Raw genomic sequence first — 23457 nt, 5'->3', positions numbered from 1 at the left:
CTATTTGTCTTCTTAATGGTGTCTTCTGATGCACAAAGTTTTAAATTTTAATGAAATCCAATTAAACAATCTTTTTTTTCTAATTTACTCATTTGATGTTGTATCCAAGAAATCTTTGACTAACCCAAGGTCATGAAAATTTTTCCCTATGTTTTCTTCTAAAGGTGCTATGGTTTCAGTTCTTAAATAGCTCTTAAGTCCATTTTGAATTAACTTTTACATATGTGATCACCTGGATAAAGGTAAAACTGATCACATGACAAAGGTAAAACTGGTATAGCGAGGAAGAGATGGTTTTTCTCAATAAATGGTTCTGAGACAGCTGGAAATCCATAAGGAAAAACTTTTACCTTAGACTTTACCTCATATTATTAACAAAAATCAATTCAGTAAGATTTCAGTCTTAAATGTGAAAGATAAAAAATTTTTTAGAAGAAAACACAGAACATTTTCATGACCTTGGAGTATACTGATAAACATTGCTTTTAAGCAAAATATGCTCACTATAAAGGAGAACATCAGTAAATTATACATTAAGAGCTTTTTTCATCAAATATATCTCACAGTACGTTCAACAAAGGACTTGTATCCAGAATAGAAAGATACACACACACACTTGTGTGTGTGTGTGTGTGTGTGTGTGTAACATTTTTTATTTTTTTTGAGAAACAGTCTTGCTGTCACCCAGGCTAGAATGCAGTGGCGTCATCATAGTTCACTGTAACCACAAACACCTGGGCTCCAGAGATCCTCCTGCCTCAACCTCCCGAGTAACTGAGACTAAAGGTGTGAGCCACCAGGTCCAGTTAATTTTTATATTTTTAATAGAGAGGGGTTCTCGCTTTTAATCAGGATGGTCTCAAACTCTTGACCTCAAGTGATCCTCCTGCCTTGGCCTCCCAGAGTGCTAGGATTATGGGTGTGAGCCACCTCACCCGGCCTATTTTTAAAAACTAACATGTCAGTATAAAAAAGACATGTCAACTCCCTCAAAAATGGGCAAGAATTTCAATAGCTATTTCACACAAGGACAATCAAAGGCCAATAAGCACAGGAAAAGTGCTCAATCTCATTAACAATTGAAGTGAAAACTAAGGCCACAAGATACCACTACATGTCCACTACATACCCACCAGAATAAAATGAAAAAGAGGATATTACCAAGTTTGGTGAGGATGTGGGACAAGTGGACTTTGGAAAGCTGTTTGGCAGTATTCATTAAAGGACCTTGCAATTCCATTCTTAGTCCATTTAGTGTTGCCATAAAAGAATACCTGAAGCCTGGGTGATTTATAAGGAGGTTTATCTGACTCACAGCTTGGCTTCTGGTGAGGACCTTTAGGCTGCTTCCACTTACGGTGGAAGCAGAAGGGGAGCCGGCGTGTGCAGAGATCACACGGCAAGAGAGGAAGCTGGGGAAGAGGGTGGCACCAGTTTCTTTTTAACCAGATCTCACAGGAACTAAGCCAGCAAGAAGGCACTCATCCATAAGGGATCTATCCTCACGACCCTGACACCTCCCATTAGGCCCTACCACCAACACTGGGGATCAAATTTCAATATAAGATTTGGAAGGGACAAACATCTAAACTGTAGCCCAATCCTAAACAGAAATGTGTACCTATGTACACCCAAATTGATGTACTAGAATATATGGAGCAGTACTAATAGTTCCCAAATGGGAAATGAATCAAACGTCTGTTGGATAAATAGTATGTGGTTTATTCACATGATGAAATACTATATAACCATGGGAATGAAAAAACATGTACAAATACATGCAACAAAGTCTCACAAACATAATAGTGAGGAAAAGAAGCCAGGTACAAAGAACGCATAGTGTTTAATTCCATTCACATAACATCCAAACCCAGACAGAACTACTCTATCTATGCTCTTAGAACTCAGGATAGTGGTTACCCTTGGAGAGGTAGTAAGTGAAAGGGAACCTGATACCAGCTTCTGAGGTGCTGATTGTATGCAGGTGTCCCAGTTGGGAAAAATAACTGACACTGTTTGTAGAGATGTTACACTTAAATGTTAAAACAATTTGCCTCTGGATACTCAGACTGATGAAATGTTTCTTGGCCTCTCCCCTTGCCCACACTCTCACTCCTAACTGCCACTTCCAAATGGTGAGAGGAGGAAGAGAACCACTCCCCCTTGCAGACGAGATTTGCTACAGGTCTGGCTGCTAAAGGAGCAGGTCTACCAAACTATGAAAACCAAGTCTCTCCTGCTTTCTCTACCCTCTCGCAACAAAACCTCTCTTCAGGAATAAACGCTCCTCTCAGCAAACATTTAAGTAAGAGTAACGAAGTTTTCAATCAAAATGGTGGAGCTCTAATAGTTAACATCTCAGGTTGCAGGTAGTGGATAGGCAAGGAGCCATCTGGGCCTGACACCCTTGGAGAGATTGAACATGCCATTGGAGGGCAGGCCCAGCTTGGGGTGGGGTGTTAAAATCCTGGCCCTGTCCTGAGCACGTCTATAGCCTCTCTATGCCTCGGTTTCCTCATCATTAAAATGGGGATAATGGTGCTTACCTCACAGAGTTGTTATAAGGATCAAAATGAGTTAACCCCATGTAAAATATTTAGAAAAGTGATTAATATAAGGTAGGAGCTTAATAAATATTAAGTATATAATAAAATAAGTATAGCAGTCATTGCATCGGTTGCCTTCAAAGAATCAGGAATGTTATTCTGTCAGAGGGCACAAAATTAAAAAACTTCATATCAGGTGTGCGGTACTTGATATAGCAGCAACTAGGGAGGCTGTAACATTATGTACCTATACCTTCTATTTGACGCACAGGCCACTAAATACCACAAGTACTTTGGTACTTCTATTACTGGGCCTCGGTCCCTGGATCTGGCCTCTACAAACCTAGAGACCTTTGCAGTGACTGGCTCAAGACAACCCAAACATACAAAGCCTGAGAAAATAATGTTCAGTAGCTGGAATATTCACACTGGTATTTTCACCCTCTAGGCAGACCTATATAAGAAGCCAAATCTTCATCAGTATATTTGAATATATATCAAAGTAACTTAATGGCAATAAGCTATGTCAGGCTGAAGAATAAATTCCTAAAGAGCTAATTGGTCTGGAAACCTGGACATTTCATGGCTAACAATGTTTTTTCTGCTTTTCTACTGTTGACCAACAACACACCCTGCCTCAAAGGCCATCCCACTTTGTATGCCTCTGCTCTGATCCTGTATTAACATGCGAAGTCAGACAGCAATCCTATTTCCTCAACTCCCAAGTGTGGGTCGGGGAAGCAGGCTAGGAAACCCACTGTACCTTTCAGTCTTTCCGTAGATGCATTAACGTAAGCGAGGATCTCTACTCAGTAACTTTTCTCACTGCAGGGAAACTTCTTTGGGGAGTCACACTATGCTCAGAGTGCTTAGTGGGCACTGGAGGCGCAGGAGGGCCCTGCCTGACAGCACGGTGCCCACGTTACTCTCTGGCAGGCTTGCGGCACTCTCTGCAGGTTAGCCCCTCACATACAGCAGCAAACAGTCAGCTTCTCTTCCTGAACACTGTCGTCACTAGTGACATTCCTTGAGTATATTCTAGCCCCAAAGAATTCAATGTTAGCACTCCTGGTTATACCACAATCCAGCCATGTTCCCAGGCCAATCACCCCAATCTCTAGTTCTGTCATTCCAACAAATGGCTGATTTTGATCTTCATTTCTAATTCATTCTTAGATGACAAATCTGCATGGCAGCACTGGAAGTGCCCTGTGGCCACTCCCAGGAACCACCTACTTCACTGAGCTTAGTATAACAGGCGCTCTTCCTGGCCTCCTGGTGGAAAGCCATGCCCTTTGCATGACAGTTACCACAATCTTAAATGGGAAACCAAACAGTCAGAGCGTGGAGTGTGTAGGGGGAGAGAACTACCAGCCTTTACCTTGGTGATGGGAGAGAGTCGGCAGGGGGCACATTTTCCAGTCCTTTTCCTGACTCTTCCTGAGTCACTGTCCAGATAATCACAGCAAGGAAGAACAGATGAGGCAACAGGCAAATAAAGCTCAAGGAAAAGGGCGGCTGCCTGAGCTCAGTGCCCTGTAGGCTCCCCATGGGCCTCTCCCACATCTACAGCTGGCTCAGTTCCCAGAGCCCCGTGCAGATCCAGACTAGCTCTCTCTGTTCCCTTCTGCGCACTGAAGGCCCTAGGAACTCCACCTTTCTGTGCTCTCTGCTCTGTATTGCCACCAGTTACTCCATCCTTTGGGAGATTCTTCTCTTCCCAAAATTGCTCATGGAGTGAAAAGGGCTGAAAGAGGCTACAAATACAAGTATTATTATTACCTGTTAACTAAGACCATTAAATGAGAACAACAATAGGAAATAATGATGAAGTTTTCTGTACCTGCCAAACTATTAAAATATTTCTGGCCCTTCCCTAGAACTAAAATGAACCCAAATATGTAAAAGAGCTCCCCTTCCCCACCTCCCCAGCACCATTACCCAGCCTTTCCTAGCTAATGGCAACCACCAGAGTCAGACGTACTATTATTTATTTCCCAAATGACTTAAGATAAACCATTACTAAGGCAAAAAAAGACTTAATTTTTATAAATTGGTAACAGTTTGGAGATTGATAGATTGCAAAAGGAACAGAAATGAGGAAACCCATGTTTTCTTGCTAAAAAGCCTGATACTCTAACACCATGAACAATCAACAGACATAAACTAATTAAGAGGCTATGTTTTTAAAACAAGTACTATGAATAACTATAGAAATTAATGTTATTGTAAACCATGCTTTAAATACATGATCTTTAAAAGAATATGCAATTGCTCTGCCTTGCTCTTTAAGTTTTTTACAGCATCTAAAAACTGGCAAGTTTAGTAAACACAACAGTTCACATAGGCATAAGTTTTGGAAGAGTATTACATAATTGATAGTTTTAATGACAATTATAACAGTTCTGAAATGGCAAATAAAAATTCTGAATAGTGATTAGACAAGGCACCTACTATGCAAAGTACTGATGTTGTAACAGAGGGAAAGGTATTGCTTATTTTGGGGCTGAAGTGGGTACATAGCATTAGTCAGTGAGAATTAATCTGAAATCTATTTGCTTTCTTTAGAGCCCTAAACTCCTACTGTAGTTCTAACCATGTATAAATTTGAAAAAAACATGCAACAGGTTTACATGGGAGGGATTTTCACTACATCTTGAGAAAAATAACCACGGTATCATTCTTCAATGAAGAAAGGTAACTGTGTCTAATTTCAATCTTGATAACTGGGAAAATTGTTATGGTAGGAAATTCTTAAAGTCAGTCCCAAAATTCCAAAATAATTCTATGGTGCCATATAGCATGTTCTAATGAGCTCCAGATTGCAGCATATTAGCAAATAAGGTAGTTATTTATTTTGAAATGCAATAAATCGCTAAAATTCTAGTTAAGTAACCTTTATTACCATCTAAATTGAGTTTTAAACTTATAACTTTAGTAATACATATACACTTACATTCAATTGTACAGAATGCACACATTTCATCTTAAAAAACACTATATAACAAAAAACTACAGAAATGAGCACATGATGGAAATGCTCTGACCAATCCTACAACTGCAATAAATTTGATAGTATGAACACACACTGAACAAATCAGAACACTGTGGAAAGGAGTTCAGTTGCTTTTACAAGTCATATTATAATTTTTACGAGCTAAGAGTAGAGACAAATGGAATTCTTAGAGCATTACTTAAAAATAGGTTTTAAAGACAAAGATCCCAACTCATTCTTATATACACACACAAAAGTTCATCTGTCACAGACAGCAAATGTTGAATTTACACACTGGAGTTGCTGGCAGCATCCTGCACATTTAGAATTAAAATAAACAGAGCTGTCAAATGCGTCTGAGATGGACTGTTCGACTCTGTGCAGGACAGAGCACAGGGCCTCTGCAACTACTGCCTACATGCTCACTGCTGCTTCTCAAAGGCAAAAACCAAGTAAATACCTAAAAAGGAAATAAATAAAAGTTAGAGTTTAGTTTCCCGTATCGGCAGGGTAAATAAACAACAATCTCAATCCTGTTCATAATTTAGTGAAAATTCTTTGGCTCTCAAGTAGCATTTGAAGAGGAAAAATCCCACTAATTCTAAGAGTTACTCTACTGTTCGGAGTCATTTTTAGGCAGATATGGGATGATCTACGTTCACTTGAAAAAAATATCTACCTACAGTAATACTCAGTGACATCACAGCCATGAGAAAACCAATTGAACAGTTCTAAAAAACCTTTAAAAACAGTTGGAGGTAAGAAAAATTAACAGTTATTAAAAAAACTGTCTTATGACTCAAATCTTTTTACCTGCAGTGAGGTAGGTAAGTAGAATTATCACACTACAATGAATACTAGTGGTAGTGGTACTCTCAGTTTTCTATTCAGGAAAATGTAAGACATATAGAACATAAAACTAGTAAGAAATATAACGAACATATGTAACATGACACACTAAAATTCATCCAACTGTTGTGTTGTAGGGCCTGGTAAAGAGAGAGCAAGCCAGAAGCCATCAATATGAGATATCATTTATCTGGCCCCAACAATAATATTTCTGCATGTATCTGGTCCCAAGAGTACTCTCCCTTAAATAAGATTTCCTCCTGTGACTCAAAGACAGCTAAATGAATTTAGGATTCCCTGTTCTGACTCACTGAAATTCAAACCTACTAAAGGTATACCTTGTTTTATTGTGCTTTGCAAATAATGTGTTTTTTACAAATTGAAGGTTTGTGGCAACGCTGCATCAAACAAATCTGTTAGCTAAGCGCCATTTTTTCCAACAGCATGTGCTCACTTCATCTCTGTAACACACTTTGGTAATTCTTACAATATTTCTAACTTTTATGTTGATCTGTGATCAGTGATCTTTGATATTACTATTGTAATTGTTTTGGGGTGCCATGAACCATGCCTATTTAAGACTGCAAACTTAATCGATAGCTGTTGTGTATGTTCTGACTGTTCCACCAACCAGCTGTTCCCCGTCTGTCTCCTCGCACCTCCCTATTCCCTGGGAAACAACAAATAGAATTCCTGAATAGAACAATATCAAGAACTGAAATTGAAACAGCAATAAAAAACCTACCCAAAAAGAAAAGCCCTGGTCCAGATGGGTTCACACCCGAATTTTACCACACATACAAAGATGAACTGGTGCCCATCCTATATAAACTATTCTCCAATATTGAGAAGGATGGAATTCTCCCCAACACATTTTACCAAGCCAATATAACACTGATACCAAAACCAGGAAAGGATGCAACAAAAAAAGAAAACTACAGACCAATTTCTCTCATGAACACAGATGCAAAAATTCTCAATAAAATCTTAGCAAATCGTATCCAAGTGCTTATTAAAAAAATAATTCATCACGACCAAGCAGGCTTCATCCAAGAGATGCAGGGGTGGTTCAACATACGAAAATCTATAAATGTAATTCACCACATAAATAGAAGCAAAAATAAAGACCATATGATCCTCTCAATAGATGCAGAAAAGGCATTTGACAAAATTCAACACCTTTTTATGATAAGAACGCTTAACAAAATAGGCATAAACGGGACCTACCTAAAAATGATACAAGCCATATATGACAAACCCACAGCCAACATCATACTGAATGGGGAAAAACTGAAAGCATTCCCACTCAGAACTGGAACCAGACAAGGCTGCCCACTGTCCCCATTACTTTTCAACATAGTATTGGAAGTCCTTGCGAGAGCTATCAGGCAAGAGAGCAGAATCAAGGGTGTCCAAATAGGGACAGAAGAGATCAAACTCTCACTCTTTGCTGATGATATGATATTATACCTGGAAAACCCCAAGGACTCAACCAAGAGACTCCTGGAATTAATTAATGAATTCAGTAAAGTCTCAGGTTACAAAATTAATACACACAAATCAGAGGCATTCATATATGCCAATAACATTCAATCGGAGAACCAAATTAAGGACTTAATACCCTTCAAAATAGCAACAAAGAAAATAAAATATCTAGGAATATATTTAACTAAAGAGGTAAAGGACCTCTATAGAGAGAACTATGAAACACTGAAGAAGGAAATTGCAGAACATGTAAATAGGTGGAAAACCATACCATGCTCATGGATCAGAAGAATCAACATTGTTAAAATGACTATACTGCCCAAAGTTATCTACAGATTCAATGCAATCCCTATTAAATTACCAACATCATTTTTCACAGATATAGAAAGAATAATTTTACGCTTTGTGTGGAACCAGAGAAGACCCCGTTTAGCAAAAGCAATTTTAAGCAATAAAAACAAAATGGGAGGTATTAATTTGCCAGACTTCAAACTATACTACAAGGCTGTGGTTCTTAAAACTGCCTGGTATTGGCACAAGTGCAGGGACACAGACCAGTGGAACAGAACAGAAAATCCAAATATAAAACCATCCTCATATAGCCATCTAATCTTTGACAAAATAAACAAAAACATACTCTGGGGACAAGAATCCCTATTCAATAAATGGTGCTGGGAAAACTGGATAGCCACATGTAGAAGACTGAAACCGGACACACAAATTTCACCTCTCACAAAAATCAAATCATGGTGGATAACAGATTTAAACCTTAAATGGGAAACGATTAGAATTCTAGAAGAAAATGTAGGAAAGACTCTTACAGACATTGGTCTAGGCAAAGAATTTATGAAGAAAACCCCTAAGGCAATCACAGCAACAACGAAAATAAATGAATGGGACCTGATTAAACTAAAAAGCTTTTGCACAGCCAAAGAAACAGTCACGAAAATAAACAGACAGCCTACAGAATGGGAAAAAATTTTCGCATACTACACATCAGATAAAGGACTGATAAAAGAATCTATTTAGAACTCAGGAACATCAGCAAGAAAAAATCAAACAACCCTATCAAAAAGTGGGCAAACGACATGAATAGGCCAATTAATAACCCTACAATGGTCTCTAAGTGTTCAAGTGAAAGGAAGAATAGCAAATCTCTCACTTTAAATCAAAAACTAGAAATGATTAAGCTTAGTGAGGAAGGCATGTCAAAAGCCCAGACAGGCCAAAAACTAGGTCTCTTGTACCAAACAGTTAGAAAAGTAGTAAATGCAAAGAAGTTCTTGAAGGAAATTAAAAGTGCTACTTCAGTGAACATACAAATAATAGGAAAGCAAAATCAACTTACTGTTGGTATGAAGAAAATTTCATTGGTCTAGATAGATGATCAAGCCAGCCACAATATTCCCTTAAACCAAAGCCTAATCCAAAGCAACTCTCTTCAACTCTATGAAGGATGAGAGAAGTGAGAAAGCTGCAGAACGAAAGCTAGAAGTCAGCAGAGACTGGTTCATGAATTTAAGGAAAGAAGCTGTCTCTATAACATAAAATAGAACAAGGTGAAGCAAGGAAGTGCAGATATAGAAGCTGCAGACAAATTACCCAGAAAATCTAACTAAGACAATTGAGGGAAGTGGCTACACTAAATAACAGATTTTCACTGTAGACAAAACAACCTTCTATTGGAAGAAGATGCCATCTAGAACTTTCCTACCTAGAGAGGAGAAGTCAACACCTGGCTTCAAAGCTTTAAAGAGAGGTTGACTCTCTTGTTAGGGACTACAATGCAGCTTGTGACTTTAAGTCGAAGCCAGTGCTCATTTACCATTCTGAAAATCCTAGGCCCTTAAGAACGATACTCTATCTGTGCTCTAGAAATGGAATAACAAAGCCTAGATGACAGCACATCTGTTCCCATCATGGTTTACTGAATATTTTAAAGCCCACTGTTGAAACCTACTGCTAGAAAAGGATACCTTTCAAAATATTACCGCGCATTGACAATTGTACCCAGTGACCCAAGAACTCTGATGGAGATGTACAAGGAGATTAATTTTGTTTTCATGACTACTAACACAACATCCATTCTGCAGCTTGTAGACCAAGGAGTAATTTCCACTTTCAAGTTTCATTAAGACATATACTTTGCAGGGCTATAGTTGTCATAGATATTGATTCCTCTGATGAATCTGGGCAAAATCAACTGAAAACCAGACGTAAAAAGAAATCATCATTCTAGATGCCATTAAGAACATTTGTGATTTGTGGGAGGAGGACGAAATATCAACAATAATAAGAGTTTGGAAGAAATGGATTCTGACTTTCATGAATGACTTTGAGGGATTCAAGTCTTTAGTAGAGGAAGTAACTGCAGATGTGGTGGAAAGAGCAAGAGAATTAGAAGTGGAGCCTGCAGATGTGACCGAACTGCTGCAATTTCATGATAAAACTTGAATGGATAAAAAGCTGCTTTTTATGGACGAGCAAAGAAAGTGGTTTCTTGAGATGGAATCTATTCCTGGTGAACGTGCTGTGAACTTTGTTGAAATGACAGCAAAGGATTTAGAATATTAAACTTAGGTGATAAAAGCAGCAGTAGGGCTTGAGAGGACTGATTCCAATTCTGAAGGAAGTTCTACTGTGGGTAAAATGCTATCAAACAGCATGGTATGCTACAGAGAAATCTTTCATGAAAGGAAGAGTCAATTGATGCAGCAAATTTATTTTAAGAAATTGGACAGGGAGCGGTATCTCACTCCTGTAATCCTAGCACTCTGGGAGGCTGAGGCAGGAGGATTGCTTGAGGCCAGGAGTTCAAGACCAATCTGAGCAACAGCAAGACCTTGACATAGCAAGACCCCATCCCTACAAAAAATTTAAAAAATCTCTACAGGTGTGGTACACACCCATAGTCCCAGCTATTCAGGAGGCTGAAGCAGAAGAATCACTTGAGCCCAGGGAGTTTGAGGTTGCTGTGAGCCGTGATGACGCCACTGCATTCTAGCAGGGGTAACAGAGTGAGACTCTATCTCAAAGAAAAAAAAAAAAAAGAAATTGCCACAGCCATCTCAACCTTCAGCACCCACCACCCTGATCAGTCAGCAACCATCAATATTGAGGAAAGACCCTCCACCAGCAAAAACATCAGGACTTGCTGAAAGTTCAGATGATTGTTCGCATTTTTTAGCAATATTTTTAAATTAAGGAATGTACATTGTTTATTCAGACATAATGCTATTGTACACTTAGACTACAGTATAAACGTAAATTTTATCAGTACAAGGAAATGAAAAAAATTCATGTGACCCACTTCACTGTGGTGTTTGCTTTACTGCAGTGGTCTGCAATCCCAGTGGTCTGGGAACCAAACCCACAGTATCTCCAAGGTATGTCTGTATATCTTCTAATAAGATACCAACAGATTCTATGTAAGAAAATACCTGAAAAGGTGACAAATCCTGAAAACACCACAAGGATGTTCAAGGCATGCACTGAATAGTTGACAGCGAGTCAAGATAAAGGCCATGTAAGTTGGAGGGCGTGCTCCTTGAGCAGACTGTGAACAGAGGGCAGATGACTGAAGGCAAACTGCACGAGAGTCTCCCCGACTATAGCTTCTTGCCCTTCCAGCTTAACCTGTACAGGATACCATACCAGTTTTTCCAAAATACTACCTTGGCCATGCTACTCTCCGGCTCTGTATTTACTAGTGTTTGATTTCTTTCAGCTGAAATGCAATGTGGCTAGTGGTAGTGACAGATGGGCAGAAAACAGGCAGGGTGATTAACCCTGCAGCTCCTGCCAGCAGATGAGGAAGCAGAGCAGTCCACAGCACTCACAGCATGCCAACAGACTCACAACTGGCCGGCATCATTTACCCTGTCCCCTACTTCAAGTGACCTTTCTGCAGTTCAACCCTGCCAAATCCCACCCCCCACAGTCCTGTCCTGTCCTCATTTAGGGTCATTTAAAACCACTAAGATGCTGGACTTTGATTTCAAATTCACAATTAGTAACTTTCTCTTTCTCAAAACTTCTGAAAGTCCCACTCATTATATAAAATGCCTTCTATGGAGGCATTTCAATTGGGATTTAAAGGAACAAATCTTGAACGACTTCCCTTCCAAAAGCAAATCAGTGGCAATTTTCTACTTTCCTTTCTCATTTAAAGCATCTCCTAGAGGAGGAGCAGGCTATGGTGATAACAGCTTAATGATCAGACCAGTAGAAGTCTACAAAGTAACTTTCCCAGACTTAGACTTCTGATGCCAGGCAAGACACTCCCCAGCCCACAGAGCCCTCCAGCTTAGAACTGTGTAATTTATCCAAGAGCCACCTGATCCTGGAGTGCTAGATCCTGGCTGCAATCTGGCTACTGCTCTTTTACCACTTTTCACAGGTCTAACCTGTCTCTTCCTCAGCTGTCTGGGGCCATCTAATGCTTCATGTGTTACCTAATTCTTTACTTGTATATTATGAATCTAAGTCCATGCTTAATATAAAAATGAGGTTCTAAGCTATAGCCAATACCACCATCATGCCCTTGACCAAAACTTACACCATACTTTGGGGCTGGCAGGATAACTAAGACAGGTGGCCAGTCTCCACTGCAGAGAAAAAGTAACAATATACATACGTTTGTGCTCATATCCCCAGTCAAGGATGATCATGTCTGTAAAACATCCTCCAATCACTTTCTATTAATGCTCTTAATATTCAGAGACAGGCTCAAAATATTGGCCCTATTTGTCATCTTTTCTTTTCCTCTCTGTCCAATTCAGTAGGTCTTATGAAGTTCGCCCTTCACAAGAGCTTCCATGAGGCCATGGTTAAGAAGATGGATCATTTGGTTAGCTAACCACGGTTAGCTCTGTGACCTCAGCTAAGCTACTTGTTCCCAATTATACACACCTCTAACATAACCTGCTCGTTGCTGCTTCATTAAATGTTCTAGTATTATGCCTTCACTATTAACATCTGAGTGACCAGAATCAAATAAAATACATGAAGTGTTTTATATGCCAAAAATTCCAATAGAAATCTGAAGTAAAGACATCAAACAGAGATGGCTATTTAGTACAAATAGGCAATGAAAATGTATACATATGCTCCTGAAAGTTTATGCTGAGCGCCATCCTGCATACAGTATAAACAGCCGTGCAAGAAAGGGGGATTAGACATATGTATGGATATACATATATTTGTGTGTGTGCAAACACAACACACACGATCTAAAATGTGTCAGAAAAACTCTAAGGTTTTCAGTTATTAATAACTTTGAAACAACATCTTTTAAACTGTCAGTTAACCTATACTAATGGTATACTCACTTGTGGCTTCCCATTCTGATTTACTTAAGGTTCCCTAAAATTAAAGAGAAAAAGAAAGAAAATTTCAGATTCAGTATGGGAGTAAACATATGGCTATTTTTCAATAATGGACAGAGGTGGCCAAAAGACCCTAACTTCACTGTAAATATACACACAATTCACTGTTAATAGTACTGTGATCTGAGCACATAAAAGAAATCAATGACATTAACTTTCAAGGCCATCTTCTCACTGCTTTTGCCCCACTGCCAAATTCTCTAGTTTACAGATTCGCAACCAAAGGCTGAATGTGTAATAAAGAGGGTGTGTGTGTGTGTGTGTGTGTGTGTGTGTGTGCGCGCGCGTGCGCGCAACTGGAAAAAGTATCTATATTTTTAACTTGGAAAATGAATAAAAAAGCCAATTTTGAAATATCAAATAGTATAGGAGGAAGAACTAAGATTTTTGTATTTTTCCAAAAGAATAACAAAATAAAGTATATAACATACTAAGAAAAGAAATTATATTTAAGTAGCTATCAAAATATGAAAAGTATTTGCTGCTTTGTACATTCCATTAACTAAAAGGATCTAATGGCAGTTATAGTAATTAGTGTCAAAAAGTGACATATAATATTCTAAGATGTTAGCAGAAATGTGCTATGAAAATATCTGTAATTTCTACTGATGACAAAGTCACAGTTACAGCTAATACCAAAATGCAGGCTTTCACACAGAAGTTAGAAAAATTAAGATGTAATTTTTCCCCATTAAATGATGGGCTCCTGTATTCTATCTATGGAATGCTGTAAACAGTAGTCATAACACGTCATCCTAACTTAGGGAAAACAGACTACTTACTGTACTACATCTGATTTGTAAGTCAGTGAGACCAAGTATTTTAAGAAGTGAAATAATCTCCTAAGTCTCCATATAATGCATGCTTTTTTTTCATTTTCTATAAAATACTTTCAAAAATGAAAACTTACCAAAGGTAACCTTACTTGACTTTTCTTCATGTACTTTGCTGCATGTTCATAGTCATCCACCTTCTCAGAGGCAAGTTTAGAATTCTCATTTGCAGGATATGGCTGGGGAAGCAAATTGAAGTCCTAGTTAAGATTTTGTAATTCAGAATTAAAAACACTAAATCACTGAAATAAAATAATTATGAGACTAATCCCTAAATATTACTTTGGAAATACAAATTACACATACTTTTCAAATATGGAAAAAAAAAGAGGGCAGGATCCTCTCTTAAAGCAGCAATTATGGTCACCTTTTATCACAATCTTAGGATATTTAAGGCTGGAGCAGACTACAGAATTTAATCACAAGGACCATTTAGCAGCAATCACTTGCATCTTCCTGGACTGCTAGTTAAGGGCCTTTTCTGTTACAATAGAAAGCTTAAAAAAGATGGTGTCATCAAAAGAACTAAATATTAAAATGATGGCAATTTAATAGCCATGAAAAGCACAAACAATTAGAAATAATACAAATGAAACTGTTAAGTCAACAGCGAAACCTGTTTAAGATAACAAAAAATGTGAGTTTAAGAAGACAAAAAAATATAATCCAACCTCCAAAACATAGGCAGTTCCCACATTTATGTAAGAGTCTGAAGAAAGGTCAGAAAAAATATGCTGGTTTAAAAGTATGCTGGCCAAATGTTTATTTAAATTACTTTATTTAATAGAATGACCATCCGCTCTACAAAGGTTATATATTTTTCATAATGTATTTATATGATAATTCTTAAACTTTTAGGAAAATGATCCATGAATATCTACTTTGCTATCTTCTTTTCCCCTTTTCTTTATAAGTACCCTAGAGCAACCTCAGGCATTAGAAATTAAGCTATTTAATATCTGCTGTTTAAAAAGTATTTGGCCACTGAGGACTTCAACACTGTCAGCATCAGCAACTTTACTTTTTATTATATCTTAACAAGGGATATAAGAAAGAACACTTATTATCACTATTTCAAGTGTTGCAGTTTTGCCATATTACAAAGTTTCAGAACTTTATTTTGAATGACTACCAAACTATTCTGTTGTAAACCTGTTTCTTCAATTTATGACTCCTCTGAGTGATTCTGTGCCTGTCACTGGACTTCCAGTTTCTCTGTTCTATTGATCGTTTCAAAAGACCAACCCATACATGATTGATTATAAAGCTGCAAAACTGATTTTCCTTTCAAAACTTTCTAAAATGCATATATCCTGGTAAGCCTCCTCTCAAAGAAGTTACTTTTCCAGAACTGTTCCCAGAATAAGTTCACTGGTGAAAAAAAGGAAAATAGGCAATAGGACTGTAACTACAGTTCCTTGGCCCACACCCATCTTTTCATTCTTCCTTCCTCTGCTCCAGTGCTCCATGAAAGCAGAGAAGTTTCTCTAGTGCTGAGCCCATCTGAAAGATGAATGCTTCAGGAAAACCTTTTATGGTAAATATCAAGAAATAGATCCATTTAAATCTCTGACCTGGACTAAAGTAGGAGCGTCCTGACTGCTCTTTCCACCTCTGGTCTGGTCTCAATGTCCCCACAAACTGTCCACCCAATAATGTCTTAACTCTTATTGGGTCATGTCCTTTCCTGCTCTAAGTCCTTTACAGGCCCACAGGAGTGACTTGGTCAAGAAGCAAGGGAACAAAAGGACTTTTTCAAATTACATGCTATTACTGTCCATGTACCCAAACAGCCATCATGAAAGGTCACATCCTCCAGGGCAGTCCTGGGGGAGAAGGAAGACTGCTAAAGAAACAGGAAAGTGACTAGTATTTCCTCAACCAGTCCCTGCTCTCTCCTGCTTCTCTGCCTTTCCCCTTACTCTTCTTCTTTTCCCAAAGGCCCTTTATAAACTCATTGCACTGTATATACTAAAAAGAATGTAACATTTTATTGATTATGGGCTTCAAAAACAATTTAGGGTTTAAAGAAGATTCCTCCACTCAAAACTGTGGGGGTGGGTGGCTGGGTTTGGATGCAACTTCAGTAGGAGACTTTTGTTTGAATACCACCTATAAAAACTGAAGAAAACCCAAGTCAGTAGCCGTGTGATCCTGGACAAGTTGTTTATCCTCTGAGCCTCAGGCTGCTCATTTAAAATGTGAAAAGTAACTGCTTTGCCTACTTCATGGGGGTAATTATGAGGACAAATAAGATAATACGTTTAAAGTACTTAAAAGAACATTCTGAATTGAATAAACTCTCTAAAAAACTTTAATGTCCATTTAATGAATATGATTCTGCTGATCAATAGCAAAAATGCTCACCAAATATTTTAGATTTGTCCAGTTAAATACTGCTTGATAAAGAGAAAAAGGAAAAGCAATTAATCTACGGCCGTACGTTTAAAGCTTAGACAGACTACCTTCACTGCTGCGTGAGAAGCACACGAGTCCAGGAGGTGAAGCAAGTGTCAGCAACAACAGTCTGAAACACTGGGACCTCACTACAGTGTCACCATAGAACAAAATTACTTGTGGTGTGAGCTTGTCTTGGACACTGGCCAGAAGGTTCTAAATTACTGCTGTAACCAAAGGGCACTGTTGCAAAGAAGTGGTTTTCAACTGGGGGCAATTCTGCCCAACAGGAGATATCTGGCAATGGCTGGAGACATTTTTTGGCTGTCATAACTGGGGTACAGGGGTGCTACTGGCAGGCATCCAGTGGGTAGACACCAGGAATGCTACTGAATACCCTACAATGCACACAACAGCAACTCACAACAGAGAATTATCCAGTCCAAAATGTCAACAGTCCTGAAGTTGAGAAATCCTATTTTAAAGCAGTACTACCTAGAAAATAGAATTTGACAATAGCAGTATTCATTCTTTCATCAAGTATTTACTGACTGCTCACCATGCAAAGTTTCTATATCAAGCTCTGTCCTAGCTGCTGAAGAATCCAGAGCAGTTATAATCTGTGTAACATATGTAACAATTTAGTGTCTAAATAGCCTTGAAAGGGATCTCAAAAACAGCCAAACAAGTTCCCCATGACCTGGAATTTTTGTAATTTTTCTAAATACTCACCTCCAGGCCTTGCATTCGTTTTAACAGCATTTTATTTTCATTGTTCTTAATCTTTTCTTCATAGAATTCCAGAAATGTTTTTTTGTAGACTAGCTTCATATTGTACTTCTTCACCATTCTGTCCAAAGAAGATTACTTCATGAAAAGGCTTCCAAAATGTTTGTAATTCCTCAACAGTTTACTTTTGCATAACAGTGACATATCTGGACTTAAAAAGCTACCACTTCCTTCATAAATTCACAATAGAGTAATGCAAAATGAATTAAAAGTAACATACTCATAAGCATGCCAGAAAGAAACATGCGTTCTAAATTTCAGGGGGCTGCAGACAGCTCTCTATTAGTATAACAAATAGGACAGGAAGCAAAATGAGAGGAAGCCACAGGGTTGTGAGACGGCAAAGGCTACAGGACACACTTTCCTACTGATTCCATTAACACCAGCACTGAAAATAGCTGCCAACTTCTTTCTTGAAAGATCTGCTCTCATCTCTTGGCTTCTCTGGCAAGACACACTATTTTTTTTACCCTACATCTCAGGCTGCTTCTTTGCATTTTTTTTTTTTTTACTTTGTTCTCAGTTTTCTTTTTTACCCAACTTCTAAACTTTAAGGTCCTGAGTTTAACCCAGAGCCTACACTTCCCCTCCTGAAGAGAGCTGAAGTTATCTGCAGCCCAGCTCTCTCTTTTGTCACACCCCTAGATGCCACTGCTTATTAGAAATCTTCACCTGGCCGTGTCACTGGCATTCTCTAGCTTCCCATATCTAGGGCTGAACCTCACTGGATTTTTTCTCTGCCAATCCTATTTCAGTAGATCCATCTAATGATTCATGCCACCTCCCTCACCTACACCCCCTAACGCCTCTCTACCTTACTTAGAGAACGTCCACTTCAAATAGGTCCACATTTGCACCACCTGCTTCCATTCCCATCCCCATTAAGCAGTACCAGTGCAGGAACCACTGTACCCATCTCCTATCCCATTCTTACTCTTCCTGTGAATTTTCCAACTGTGCCTGGATTAAGCTTTCAGAAATACATACCTAGTCATGTCACTGCCCCCCTTAACACCCTTGCTTGGGCTCCAGCGCACTTAGGACACAAGCCAAAAGCCTTGAACATGGCCACTAAGGCACTCATTTATAAACGGATGCTGCCCATCTTGAGCCTCTCGGGCTTGGCTTCCCTCAGATCCAGTCTCAATGGCTTTCTCTCAATTTCTTGAACTGCCAGCTTTCCCACTTCAGGGCTCTCACACACACTGTCCCCCTGTCGGGACATTCTTCCTTCCAGTCTTCAACTGGCCACCTCTATTCTTCCTTTAGATCCTGACTTAAACATCACTTCTCTAAAGATGTCTTCCTTAAATCTTCAATTGCATTAGGTCTCCTGTTAGACTCTCAGGTTTGGTGTTTTTTTTTTTCCTTCACTGCATTTGCCAATTTTGTATTTCTGTAGGCAACATGAGGGAGCTTGGAGATGATTTCAGGCAGCATGTAAAGGAAGAGAGGAAGAAAGGAGGAAAAATCCTGAAAAGGTATAAGTGGGAGGGCTTGTGTGTAGGGTGACAGTTGAGGGGACAGGGTAAGGGGAAGCATGGGAGGGCTGCAGGATTTTTATCTAAGAGGCACTGTAAGGCAGGATTGTTATCTGAATTAGCCCTTCTTGGAAAGACAACATGAACAAAGGTAAGTCTCTTTTACTCTAGGCAATTACTTTTCTTTTATAAATCTCCAAAATAAGCCTTTAGAAATGAAACCAAGTTTTATACCTAAAAAATATCATACTTACAAAGAACTGAGAACCAATTTGACAATTATGAATAGGTTTTGCCATATAAAAGCTAATTATGTTTTTGTTCAGTTTGTTAATGAAATGGCAAAAGGGCATCTCAAAACCCCTAAACATTTTTAGATTCTGTCTCATCCAAAACCTGTTTCAATGAATAATTTTTAAAAAATTAGACATTAAACTGATGACTTATGACTTTATATAAATAGCTTTATTATCATTAGGCAATTTTAAGTGAAAAAGATTGCTAGTGTTTGCGTAACATTTAAAAACATCTTTTGTTTTATTATTTATCTTTTGGGGTATACTAAAATCACCAACTTAGTTAACTAAAAACTAAAAAGCTGACACACTAAACATACAAAATATACCAAAAACAACTGTTTAATTTCTTCTTCCATAAAGTTAAAAGTAGTAGTAATATTTTTGCCAAAAAGTACTAATTTTAAAAATTAAAAAACAAAATATGATTTAAATTTTTAAATTTTATAAATTGCTTATATTTGTAAAATTGTAGATAGTATTTTTCTCATGTTAAGTCACAATGCTATTTGACTTTCTTATATTAAAATATAATATATAAAATTTTTACATATTATAGAACTCCTGAAAATCCTATACCTGTAATTTTACAGACTGAGTCACAATTCAAACAATCACCAACCAAAAATAAGCAGACAATAAAGCTCTTCTTTTTCTCAATATTCAAAATAAAAAATTTTTGTTTTTAAGAAGCAGAAAATCAAGTTTGATCAATTATGATGTAGCCTATATTTAAAGTTGACTTTTATGCTCTCCCTGTCAGGGAAATTCTGGCAAACAAGGTACATCACAAGGCCTTGAAGCCTTACCTGAGAAAGCTCGTAACCCCCAGCTTTTCCTGTGTTTACAGTTTGCCAGGACTCCTAGGAAGTCAGGCACATGGGGGAAGACATTCCTGAATCAGGATTTTACTACCAACATTGCCTTGGAGACATAGGCAACTTCAAAGCTGTGGTGAAATACAAGCAACTTTTAATACCTATCTCTGTCAAAAGGAGGGTCTTTGATTGAGGAAGACTCATTGTATATTACGAAAGTTAGTAGCAGTCACTTGAAAAAAAAAATTTTTGCTATTTGCAATGTCAGTCATTTTGTGCCCCAAGTTGAAGACAACTGGCTCCCTTTCTTACCCACAGGGTAAAATAATCCAGGAATGAAAGAAAAGTAAGTTAGGCTGTTAAGAGACCTAGGGCACCAATCCTGGATGTAAGGCTTTTTTGCAAGGTCATACTTTTTCTTTGGGCCACATTTAAAATAAGGAATGAAAAGCAATACTGATCTTTTTTTTCCCCCTTTTCTTTCTCTCTTAAGACAAAAAGAGAAGAGTAACAAATTAATGACATTCTTACTCATTTAGCAATGGAAAATACACCAAGAATTCAGGGACATCCACAACACCTTCCAAGTTGAAGTCATATTTGCAGCCAAATAAAGGATAATCTCCTTTCTTCTGAAATTTCACAGTATATATTTCATTTCCAAATGATTCTGTTTCTGAAGCTTCAAGGCGTCTTCTATCAGGGTTATCCCCCAACCAAATAAAAAGATTAAAATTGTGAATAGCATAGACTTATTTTGTCAGATTACACATATGAAAAATTACATGATACAATTTTAAAACACACTTGATTAGCTTTTTAATTGGATTTGAGCTACTTTTAAGAAGCAATACACTAAAAGATCACTAGCAGGCGTATCAAAAAAAAGTGGCTGGAAATAGGTATCACTCTCATGACAGCTGGTTAAGCCTCTGTGTACCTGACCTGGACTTTTCCTACCACTATAACTTTGGTCTCCTAACTAACACTTAAAGAGGTTTTAAAAGTTCATCTGTAAATTTGTATTTTTAACTTAGACTTTGAATATCTACCCAAACACATTATCAAAATGTTCAACACTTGTAAGATTAACATGGCATGTTTTGTAAAATCTATTTCTGATAAACATTTACTACTTAATATTGTATGCTTAATACAAAATATTTTGTAAACTACAATATATTTAGAAGTACTCACATCAGTTCAAAGCTATTGGGGGTAGTACCAATAAAATAGCCCCCAGGGCTAAGTCTCTCACAGGCATTTCTGAGCATCATATCAGCCTGCTCATAGGACTCAAATGAGTAATGACAGACAAACTGACAACTGCAGATGTCAAAGCACATTCCTGGGTCATGAAATCTGTCCATCAAAAGTTCCTAAAACAAATTAAAATGGGTTAAGAGTCCGAAATAACTACAACACGGATTAAAAACCTTTTAGTAAATTAATTTCTAGAATTTAAGGTTCTTCCTTTTCCTCACAGTCTTCAACCTATCCTTTCTCTTCTGCAGTAAGGGCCATAAAGAAATCATTCATTTATTTTGGTTTAACAAAATAATCTGATTTCCATTTTCATAGTATTTAAAAACTTAAGGATTCTGAAATCATGTTGAAAATAAATCAGTCAAATATGACATTTAAAGTTGATCCTTTCACCAGCTTTACTTGAGAGCTAAAGTAAAATGGCATTCAACAATAACTTGATAACCTGGGTTAAAAAAAAATACTTGGTCTTCAGCATTTAAAAAAATGCAAGTGGTTTGGAAGGTAGAAAAAAACCTACCAGACTCTGACATGTTGGGAAAGTACCCTAATAAATAACAAGGTGAAAAAAACATACTGTAAATTCAGTTCTATTTCAAAATACTGGAAAATAAATCTTGTCCAAACAGAAGAGCAACAAGTGATTTAAACAACTCAAATTAAGTAAAAAATTACCAGAAGTGCTTGGTGGGTCATTTAAGGGAATTTATCATTACAGAATTTCTAGTTGAAAGCGAAAATGCATGTCCTAAATTTTTTTAATGTTTCAAAGCATATTCTAAAAAGTGAGATTTTTAAAACAAATCATTTACCCAAACAAACCATTTAACATTTTAAAAATGTAAAACATAAATTGGTCAAGAACAAGAAGCTGTACCTTTGAGCAGTCAGCAGTTATAAATTCTGCACTGAAAATATATTCATTATCACGACGATTTTTCATGTCTTCATACCGCTGCTGACACTGTTTGATAGAAACGTCAGCAATATCTGGAAGGATAGAAAGGTGATAGTAACTGTCCAGACAGAATGGCACAAATCTAGACACTGATCTCAGCTAATAAACTTCAGCATGAAATCAAGCCTTAGTCCCAGTGAAAAGGTTCTATTTCCTTTAAAATAGAAGTCTTTGTTCCAATGCAAAAACACTATTATTTTTCAAAAGGAACTAAAAGGTTTCTCAATAGGTACTGATACCAGAAAAGTTTTAGCATGATTTCTAAATGTTTATTCAAACAAAAAAGTGGAAAGTTTATATTCCAGTATGAATTATAAAATTTAACACTATCTATAAGCCCACTTTTGGAAAAACCAAGTTTTTATTTTTATAATAAAATGTCATTTGCCCCTTTCCCTATTTTGAGATTTGCACTGATGATGCAAAGGCAATGGTGGGCAAAATACTGGCACCTTATTACAAATACAAAAGTAGTGGCACTAAACAGTATGGTAGTACTCCATATATTCTTCACCACTACATACTAGGCAGGGGGAAAAGCCAGTTTTTCATTTAGAAATGCCCTTGATAACACAGTAAAAATTAGTTTTATTAAATCTTAGCTCTAGAATACACATCTTTTTAATATTGTGTGATGAAATAGGATGTAACAAAACACTTCTGCCACATAAAGTTTGACTGTTCTGAGTTGTGAGCTATACTGGCCACTTTTTTCATAGAAAATTGTTTTGACTTGAAAGAATGACTGAAAAACTATGGTTATCCAGACTTGAATATCTGGCACATATATTCTCGAAGATGAACAAAATGAACCTGTCACTTAAAGGAAAACAATGGATGGTGTATTTATTGCCAAAGATAAAACCTGACTTTCAAGCAAAAAATACAATTCTGAAAAACTTAGACCGCCGTGTGCCAGACTTCCCAGTGCTTTGACTTTTCTGATCAGTGGTGATATTAAAGAAATGTGACTTGCTGATGCCAAATGTAGAAGATCTATGTAACTTCAGTAAACAGTATTTTTCAAATATTATAAAATCATGAAGGAATTGCATGACAAAGTAATAGATTTTAATATAACATAATAAGAAAAGTTCATTACTAAAGTCTCAGATTCCATATGGTAACTAACCTTTAAGAAATTACTACTTGCCAAGTTTTGATGTAGGATAAAAGAGGATTTCTACAGCTATCAAAAAAGGCTATCAATATACTGCTTCAGTTTATAACTACTTATCAACCAAAATAATATCACAACATACTAAATGCAAAAACAGATTTGAGAATTCAGTTGTCTCCTCTTATTCCAGACTCTAAAGGGATTTACAAAAATGTAAAAACGAAAAAAAGCCAGATT

General features: G+C 37.4%; 1 protein-coding gene across 1 annotated transcript in view; it reads right to left on the bottom strand.

The window, feature by feature from the left end:
• Window positions 1-1701: 1701 nt before the first annotated feature.
• Window positions 1702-23457, bottom strand: part of RNMT (RNA guanine-7 methyltransferase) — a 32292-nt gene continuing 10536 nt past the window's right edge. Inside the window, exons 5-11 of the mRNA XM_045527829.1 lie at window positions 22020-22132; window positions 21074-21255; window positions 20408-20572; window positions 17225-17342; window positions 14173-14274; window positions 13206-13239; window positions 1702-6001 (exon numbers count right to left, since the gene is read on the bottom strand). Coding sequence (XP_045383785.1) covers window positions 5964-6001; window positions 13206-13239; window positions 14173-14274; window positions 17225-17342; window positions 20408-20572; window positions 21074-21255; window positions 22020-22132 — 752 coding nt within the window. The 3' untranslated portion in view covers window positions 1702-5963. The remainder of the gene's footprint in view (window positions 6002-13205; window positions 13240-14172; window positions 14275-17224; window positions 17343-20407; window positions 20573-21073; window positions 21256-22019; window positions 22133-23457) is intronic.

Source organism: Lemur catta, chromosome 16 (assembly GCF_020740605.2).
Source record: "Lemur catta isolate mLemCat1 chromosome 16, mLemCat1.pri, whole genome shotgun sequence".
NCBI lineage: Eukaryota > Metazoa > Chordata > Mammalia > Primates > Lemuridae > Lemur > Lemur catta.
Note: the sequence above shows the minus strand (reverse complement) of the source record. Positions and strands in the feature narration are given on the sequence as shown.